The sequence below is a fragment of the Sinocyclocheilus anshuiensis genome, unplaced genomic scaffold (assembly GCF_001515605.1).
Source record: "Sinocyclocheilus anshuiensis isolate Anshui unplaced genomic scaffold, SAMN03320099.WGS_v1.1 scaffold190, whole genome shotgun sequence".
NCBI lineage: Eukaryota > Metazoa > Chordata > Actinopteri > Cypriniformes > Cyprinidae > Sinocyclocheilus > Sinocyclocheilus anshuiensis.
The window spans coordinates 364,347-373,742 of record NW_015547663.1 but is presented as its reverse complement, the minus strand read 5'-3'; the positions used below and the strand labels follow the sequence as shown (position 1 = coordinate 373,742).

The 9,396-nt window shown below is 34.6% G+C and overlaps 2 protein-coding genes across 2 annotated transcripts in view; one reads left to right on the top strand and one right to left on the bottom strand.

The window, feature by feature from the left end:
• Positions 1 to 3,822: 3,822 nt before the first annotated feature.
• LOC107702429 (endoplasmic reticulum-Golgi intermediate compartment protein 2) lies at positions 3,823 to 7,602 on the bottom strand. The gene is made up of 14 exons (XM_016504751.1): positions 7,374 to 7,602; positions 6,690 to 6,828; positions 6,496 to 6,604; positions 6,328 to 6,374; positions 6,135 to 6,202; positions 6,006 to 6,046; positions 5,779 to 5,880; positions 5,511 to 5,606; positions 5,359 to 5,414; positions 4,971 to 5,072; positions 4,675 to 4,772; positions 4,429 to 4,591; positions 4,135 to 4,214; positions 3,823 to 4,025 (listed from the first exon to the last, which is right to left on the bottom strand). Exons 2-14 carry the CDS (start codon positions 6,793 to 6,795, stop codon positions 4,011 to 4,013), a joined length of 1,083 nt encoding a protein of 360 aa, XP_016360237.1. The 5' UTR covers positions 6,796 to 6,828; positions 7,374 to 7,602; the 3' UTR covers positions 3,823 to 4,010.
• A 707-nt stretch (positions 7,603 to 8,309) lies between these two features.
• Positions 8,310 to 9,396, top strand: part of LOC107702448 (tudor domain-containing protein 1-like) — a 19,437-nt gene continuing 18,350 nt past the window's right edge. Inside the window, exons 1-3 of the mRNA XM_016504768.1 lie at positions 8,310 to 8,436; positions 9,041 to 9,215; positions 9,297 to 9,355. Of these exons, the coding sequence (XP_016360254.1) occupies positions 9,056 to 9,215; positions 9,297 to 9,355 (219 nt within the window). The 5' untranslated portion in view covers positions 8,310 to 8,436; positions 9,041 to 9,055. The remainder of the gene's footprint in view (positions 8,437 to 9,040; positions 9,216 to 9,296; positions 9,356 to 9,396) is intronic.

The window sequence follows — 9,396 nt, the reverse complement described above, 5'->3', positions numbered from 1 at the left end:
CACACAGGCCGCTCTTCAATGCTACAAGCTTGTGCTATAGTCAGTCTGTGGAGGCATGAAAAGCCATCAAAGCAGTTGTGCACTTTCTAAGGAAGAAACTTCAGTGAATTAAAGATATGATTCAGTGTAAGAATGATTCATTCACATAAAAGATTCATTCAGCACACAGATTCATTCATGAACCACTAACATAGAGCAGCTCCTAATAGTGATTCTGACCTTAACAGACAGCCATACACACACAGATGAGGACTGCACATACAAAACTGTAAATGAGGATGATAATGGTAAAAGAGAAGCATATAATACGTAACAGAGCTCATGCTGCTCTAATTGGCTTATTGATAACATCAGGTGTTGTTTACATTCAAATGAATCGCAACATTCTATGGCAGTACAGCAGCTTGAGCTGATATTTGAAAATCAACAACTGTTTTTGAAGCCTTGAATATGATCAAGCTCTGCTACAAGCTCTTCACGACTCTACAATTTGGTGAGTGTCAGTAATTTGTTGGGTTTGAGAAGTTTTTCTTGATTCATTAGCATGGAGCAGCATCGCATGAGAAGACCCAGGGCTCTTCCCACTCACCTGAGGGGATTCGTAGTGGAGGGTGTCTCTTCCATTCAAGACCCATGTGAGCTTTCACAGCTGGCAGCTATAATCAGGTTGGACCACACTTACAGCTGCATCTCTGCAAAAGCTCAATGGTCTAGAAGAGTGCTACCTAAAGAACGCTGCTGTCCTTCCCGACATCTGTCCAGCAGCATCAATCTCCATTCACGGCTGCAGCATCCAGGGCTACCAGGACATTTACCACTCTGTGGCTGAGCCTATGATGAAGACACGCTGTGGTGGACGCTGTCCCTACAGCCTTAAGCTGGGAGTGAAGATTAAGCAGCATCTATGGGAGACACTCAGCTGCCCCTCACTAGTGGAGATAGAGCAGCCTGATGGACGCATCCTGATCACCATTAGCTTCTCCACGAACAACAGAAGCTTCGCCCCTCGAATTCACGTGGACATCAGCGAAGAGCCCCTGCCTGAAAGAAGCCCAGACATGTGATCAGAGTCATCAGTGTCACATGGAGCCTGAAGTATATAAATACTGTATATACTTTATATAGTAGTAAGTTTATAGTTTGTAAAGTAAGTTTTATTTGTAGAGTAAGTTTTTGTTTGTAGAGTAAGTTTCATTTATTAAGTTTAAATTTATAGAAGTTTTCAGCACATGTTCTGATTGGTTTTCAGCACTTTGCTACGTGGTTGTCAGGATGTTTTGAGTGGTCTCCTGTGCGTTCACATGGTTTTGCCAAGGTTTTCTGTGTGGCTGTTAGGTTGATTTACGGTTGCTGGCCTCCTCTGAGTGTTTTTCATGCATTGCTAGTTATGTGTTATGCGTTGTTGTTAGTTATGAGTGGTTGGTTTTAACAGTTCGGTTAGGGTCCCTCACACGGTTTGCAGCTTGACGTGCTGTGAGGGCTTGTGTGCATCAGTGATGCTGAGAGCTACGCCACTGGTACTTCAACTACTGGTAGGGTCACCCATAGTGAACAGGTCTCAGCTGAGATGCCAGACGAAGACAAACCACCTGAATCTGGACAGCAGCAGATTGGTCTGATGTTCCTGGCAGAAGATCATAGTCTTATGTATACGGGTAAGTTGGATAGATATACAGTGTATAATAGTTGTCAATTTAAGTTAGCTATTCCTTTTGGGGTGAAATTGAGGATTATGAAATCTGTAAAAGTTTGGTTTCAATTTATAAATGTGACCCTGGACCACAAAACCAGTCATAAGGGTCATTTTGTTTTTTATAAATCGCCTTTAAAGTTGTCCAAATTAAGTTCTTAGCAATGCATATTACTAATCAAAATTTATGTTTTGATATATTTACAGTAGGAAATTTACAAAATGTCTTCATTAAACATGACCTTTACTTAATATCCTAATGATTTTTGGCATAAAAGAAAAATCAATAATTCTGACCCATACAATTAATTTTTGGCTATTGCTAGAAATACAGTATACCTGTGCTACTTAAGACTGGTTTTGTGATCCAGGGTCACAAATAGTCGATTAAAATAATTAACCACAATAAATTGCATGATTTTTAAGAGTAAATCAACATTAATAATTTTAAAATAATTGTAATTAGTTTTAAAAGTACTGAAATCTACAGTTGTGGTCAAAATTTTACATACACTTTGCAGTATACAAAATGTTAATGACCAAAATAAGAGGGATCATACAAAATGCAATGTTTTTTTTGTTTTTTTTAGAACTGACCCGAATAAGATATTTACAGTACATATAGTCCACAAGAGAAAATAATAGTTGAAAAAATGGCCAGTTCAAAAGTTTAGATATGCTTGATTCTTAATATTGTGTTGTTACCTGGATGATCCACAGCTTTTTTTGTGTGTGTGTGTGTGTGATACAGTAGCTGTTCATGAGTCCTATGATTTTGAGAAATCTTTTCACACTGAGGACAACTGAGGGACTCATACACAACTATTACAAAAGATTCAAACAGTCACTGATGCTCCAAAAGGAAAAACGACCACAACTGAATATACTTCTGATGTTCTTGACAAAATGCTTTTCAAGGAAAGAACAAAATAAACAAAATCTGTAACAATATTTTATTAACATTTTGCTAACAAAGCCTTACTAAAAGTAAAATAAAAAATAAATGTAAAACCCTAAAACTAAACTAAAACGGAACTAAACATGTAAAGCATAAAAACTACACATTTAGGTGTTACCATGCCAATAAAGCCGCTTATTTTATACACTCAATTATTTTAAGTATATCAACTGTATATTAATTAAATGTACTAAATATGACCGTTTTTAAATGTAGGCCAAAGTTATAATAATCGTTTTAATTAACCTTTGTTAAAACAGTCTGTAGGTGTCAGTCTTGAGTAGCCCATAATAACATGGTATCAATCATACACAAAAACACTGCGCTCCTGTAATATTAGTTTCTTCACTGTCTAGCTATATATAATAGTACAATTTACCTCTGCATAATTGTAAATTGTACTATTATATATTTACAGTATGCTGTCCTTACCGTGAATATACATGGAAATATTTGTAGGCATTATTAAATTAAATTAAAATAAATTAAATTAATGCATTTAGCAGACGCTTTTATCCAAAGCAACTTACAGTGCATTCAGGCTATACATTTTTTATCAGTATGTGTGCTGGGAATTAAACCCATGACCTTTGCACTGCAAATGCAATGCTCTACCACTGAGCCACAGGAACATTATTATTCATGGATATGGTGATCTGTACATGTAACTAGTCATAAGGCTAAAATTGACATTTCCTGTAAACTTATCCCTCAATTCTGATTGGTTGATTGGAATGTTGTTCCAGGATCAACATGAATGCTGATCCAGGAACATGTTGCACTTGATGAAATCACGTTCACAAATCCATCATTGGAAATTAATCAACCACATTGGTTTATACATTTTTACTCCTTTTCTGGAAACATTGTCAGTGCTTTAATGATATTTTGCATTGTGTTTTTCCCTAATCACATTTTTAAATGTTTAATTATCATCATGAGTTTTATTTTTCCTCTCCTCTTCATTATTGTTGATGAAATAAAAAAAAATAAAATAAAAAACTGACAGCAAAAAAACGGAAGCTCCGGAAGTATTTTTCAAATCGAAAAAAATAAAATAAAATTCTTATGTAAACAGTTATAAACACTGAAACAAACCAAACAGCTACGAGGTGACTAAAAATATTATACACTTTGATTTAAAGCAAATAAAAAACCTATAAGATGTGTACTTAATGGCTTTAATGATGGAAGACACTACAATCCCATGAAGCATTGTGAATGGTATATAATATGTAATTGCAGTTGTAAACAAAATAATCTGTGTTGGTTTCTAGGCTACTGTCCAGGACCTATTTATGATTCTCGTCGCTTTAGATAAATGTCTCTGCAAAATAAATACATGTAAATGTTCCAGGGGTCCTAATCAGGGACAACCTTGAAAAACACAAAACCCAATTAGTAAGATCAGCACATGATTCATAGTTATACTTTGTTTTATTTTTTTCCAAAGTAAATCATGCATTGTGACTTAGCAGTGACTCACCTCCTGGGATTGATCTGCACCAAGTCTAAAGTGACAGCAGACAATGTCAACAAAATAACCAATAAATCTGTGGAACAGACCTGTGTCAAGGATCACAGGACAAGAAAAACCTTTGAAGCTACACCTGCTGCTATCCATGCTCACAAAAGTCATTGCATGCCAACAACACTCTAATAATGCGTTTTATGAACTTGGTATGTTTAATAATATTGAAAATTACGACCATAAACAATATAAACATATACTGTAATTGATTTAGTCTTTTATTTACTTTGTATAGCCTGTGAAAGTTACCTGAAGTAGAAAAGATTCCTCCAATGATGCCACACAGTCTCACAAGGAAAACAGAGAAAGGCATATGCTCTTCTGTCACCCTCACCATTAATGGACTCAGTTTATATTTAATAAAGATCCCAGATACACCATGACTGCCTTTCTTATTGCTTACAACACGCTCCTATATGACAGGCAACATGACCATCAGAAACACACACTTTCACACACATGTACAAATGCATGCACAAATACCCTAGAACCTACCTGTTCTGTAACAGAAAACTGGTGCATGTTCACTGAAACACCTGATGTGTGCAGCTTGGTGGGCACAACTGTGATAAAATACTGAAACAGCATATTTTCTTAAAAAAAAAAAAACAGATTAAAAACAGTCTTACAATCAATGTGTTGGCAAGTATATTCTCTACTTATTCTACTTTTAAATGTAGGCCTATCTGCATATTTGCATACATGAAATCAATCTAATATAGACTCTGACTGCATATTGTGCTGTGGGTTATGTTGGACAAACATTGAAATATATAACAAAAAAGACCTACGCTCTAATGTAATTTTTTCTGTGCCATCAAGGGGATTGATGTGTCCAGGAACATCGTTTCCAAAAGATAAATAATCTATTCGATGTGAGAAGTTAAGAGCAGCTGGAAAAATGAGAAAGACAACTAAATATAAGGATGTGCATTAGAAAACAATAGAAACAATAGAAAAGAACATAATTTAAATGTGAATTATAACATTATAAAAAAAAAAAAACTAATTGCAAAGTGAGAGTCCTCCATCTAGAGGATATCTAAAGAATTCCATGACAAATTAAGGTAATGAAATATGTCTTTAAAAGTAAAAGTGTGTAATTTAATTACAATCTTCCAATGATATTTTGATGAATCTAAAAACAATTACCTTACTTAATAACTGAGTAAAACTTACCTTCATTTTTGATTAATGAAGCAAAATGGGCATGACCTCTGATAGTATCAATTGGTCTATGAGCACAGAATCAACACGTAATTTCTTGGGAGACATCTTTATAACGGCTAAAGTACAGCTGTATTTCTGTTGCTAAAAATGCGTATACTTACTTGCCCAATATGATATGGAAATTTCCCGCCACTTTATTGACATAGATTTTTCCATGTATCCTACATGCATTCTGGGAATTGGATGTAGAATCATTTCTGTGCAAAGAAAAAAAGCAAAAACAGTTCAGTTAATTATCCATTGCATGATTAACCATTCAATTAATTGTTAGAAACGGAAAAGCTTTAGCTCTATCATGTTTGATCAAATCCGTAATAATCACTGTACATGTTGGATTAAATATTATAATAATTATTTAAACAGATGTACTGTGGAACTGGGTCAGAAAAGTATCCTTTCAGTGCTGATTTAAAGAGTACATCTTGAAGTGAATGTTCTTCCCTCAGTCTGTTTTGAATCTGATGTAATATCCTTAAAAACAAGAATCAGAGATGAAGACTTACTATAATTGCATATACATTGTCTATTTTATGATATCATAATTGTGTATTACTACAATATCAATGATTAATAACTGAAAAAGATGTTATACATACTGATACCACATTTTTTTCTTTTGAGAGGGCTCAAAGCTTACCTGAAAAAAAAAAGAAAACAGTTGCTATGGGTTCTGGTAAGTTGTCTAGTGAAATATGAAATGCAGCAGATGGCTTGAAGTCACTTACAGCATCATATTTAAGTTCCTTTGATGCAATGACAGCGCCAGCAACATCCAACACATCTGCACCCACTCCTATACAAAAAAATGGGCTTAAAACCTTTTACATGGGATGCCTTGATTCAGAATAATTAATACACATTGGCATAAAACTATTTGAAAAAAAAAAATACAATGTATAACAGATGTAGGCTACTTACTTGAACATTTCATTGCAACCGTGATGTCAATTTTTATCTTCAATTTACTGTCAAAGACCAAAAAAATAAAAAATAAATCAGGTCAGGTCTTTCAAATTCTCTAAAAAAACGTGTTTGACAAAATCTCAAGATGCAAATGTAAGCATGACAAATACTGTATACACACACCTAGTAAAATCTGTGTCTACTTCATATTCATATTTCATCCATGAGTCCTGGTATACAAAAAACTCGGAGATGGTCAGAAGTGCCATGAGGATGAATACAATCAGTGACACTAGGAAGAGAACCAAAAGTCTTAATCAATAACATGCACTGTAGCTAACATCTGTAATATTCAGACAGCAAATATAAAAATTCACCTGTGCCTCCAAAAGCTGATGTTTCAACATAGCTCTCTGGAACTTTAGGAAAGGCATCGAGCTCTTTCACTAAGTTGATAGTACTTCTTCTTCTCAGCTTGTTCATTGTTTAATGGATATCTTTATATTTATCTCAATCCTGTTCGTGCAAAAATAAGAACTCTGAATAAAGTCACATTTAATGGTCTGGCCATCTGTGTCACTTTAATGCAAGAAAAAAAATTGCTATTGATGAGATTTCCGGCTCAGTGCATGATTAAAATAACTCATTTTGAGAAAACTGACTTTATAGTCTAATTGCACTCTATAGATAGAATTAGATAAAATAAAATCAAATGTGTACAGTATTTTGGATGTTTCCTTCCACTAGTCTGAATGTTTTTTTCCTGTAATGTCTTGCCTAAATTATTAGCTGAGTGAGGTAACATCTGTGTTTGATTCCAAACCACTGCAAATTGGTAAATATTTAAAACTTTAGTTATATTAATGAAAACACTTACAGTGCTTGTTTTTGACATAACAGCTAAACACAAGCTAAATGCTAAATAAGATAATTCTTCCTGTTCACCCAACTGTAGTAATTGTGCTATTAAAGTTAATTTCTGCACAATGAACTCTAAAAAGCAAATATGACACTAAGCCACAAGAAGACTTGTGCATATGTGGACTAAATCTTTGTCTTACCTCTTTCTAAACACCTTTAAGACGAACGTTTGAACACTTCTCAATGGGACCGGCTATTCAAATGCACTGTTTTGCAACCACTGCCACGTTGTGTGACAGCTGGTTTTTCCAGTTAAACAAAACCCAGCACAAGTCTGCTTTTTTGTGGAAACCATGTTGATTTTTTTTCAAGAATCTTCAGATGCTTCGTCCAGAACTCACTGGAAACTCAGTGGCAATTTCAGTCTGAAATAAGGCTTCAATCAAAATAAATACATAAAGAAATGTACATATGTTTACCTATATAAAGAAATTTGTTAAGTTTAGAGGACACTGTTCACAAATTTTGACAGGATTAAGAAGCTGAAAGTGAAAGTATGCCTAGTTGTACTAATTGCTTTGGTGTAACTCAATAGCACTTAATATCAAGAGAAACAAATAGTATTACAATAATTTAAAACAAATAAAAAAAAAATAATTATTGCATTTACAAATGTAGGTGGTAAAAAAAACATTTTTGTGCAGTTCAAATTTGAATTGTATCAATATATTGAAACATTAGTGTGTAAAGAACAGCAAAACAAACAAATACTCTTTATACTCGTACTCAGCCTTCAATCTTGTCCAATGTATTTTTATTTTTTAGTTTTATTTTAGAGATTTCTACAGTATATGCACATATTTTATCTCATATTTAGCCTACTTCTAGATTTACTTCAAATCTCATTTTAATATACCATATTGATGTTTTTTTAATATCGTAATTTATTACTGTAACTGTTTTAAATGGTCTCCTCTATATCTTACATTTACATTAAAACAATATCTGTGCAGGTTTTATACATTCATAAATAAAAATAATAATAAAAAAACGTTCCTTCGAGTATCTGACGAAATATATTGCACAGCATTGACTTTTTACGTAGCCTACTTGAAAAGCAGAAAAAAGCTCCCCAGTCACGCGAAGGCCTTAGGTCACAGCGAGGTCGTTCAATTGAGCATGCGCATTGAGTGAATTTTACCACGCGGTGACCTGCTCCTGTCAAAGCGAGGAACATCCTTCATCTCCGCAATAATATATTCGGTAAAGTTGTTACATACTTTCCATATTACGTATTTATCCATATTACGTATTAAGTCTTACCCAACAAATTTAACAGACTGAATGGTATAAGACACATGAATAATAAACGTGCTCTGTCGAGTAACCTAGCAAGCCACGTGCGATGTGACCAGCATTGGGTTCTCAGAATGAATAATGCCATACATATATTCATCTCACTGTATTTTGTAGTTAGTTCAGAGACTATAATGTAAATTTTATCTAGGAAAGTATTGTGAGACGCTTGCGTGCTGTATTCACATATTTGTACAAAAGCAGAAGTAACTTATTATGCCAGGACATAACGTTATATGACCCACCACGTGCGTTAAACATTGTGTCAGTGTTCTTGCTTGAGATAAAACGTTACTTACCCGAAGCTCTAATCAAACACACCTGAACCAGCTAATGAAGGTCTATGGGTTAGCTTGAAAATGACAGACAGGTGTAACCTTACTGTAGCAGAGTTTGAGCTAAACTCTGCAGGAAGTTGGCTCTCCAGGAACAGAATTGACTAGCCTTGCATAATCCCAAATACGCACACAATGACCAGTGATACTGATTAACAATGTATTTCACATCACAGTAAGACTGAGGAAGAATGAATCGAGCCTTTACTCAGACCCTGATGAGACCCAATCTCCCTTTGAGGAGACCTGCGACTGGACCGATTTCACTTAACGTTACTCCTAGAGGCCCAGCACCAACATTTCATGAGCTTGCTCAAGAAAATCTGCTAGCAAGTGACATTCTAGAAGATGGTATGGGTGAAATGTTTTTGAAAATTACACATGCATGTCATAAAAAAAAATGCACCTAGATAATGTTCTTTTCTACTTTAGGTCCTGTGGGTGATGCCGTTAGAAAGGAGAATGTGATTTCTGCAAAAAATAGTCGGAATGTACGTATGTGATAATGTCTGTATATCTACAGACATATATA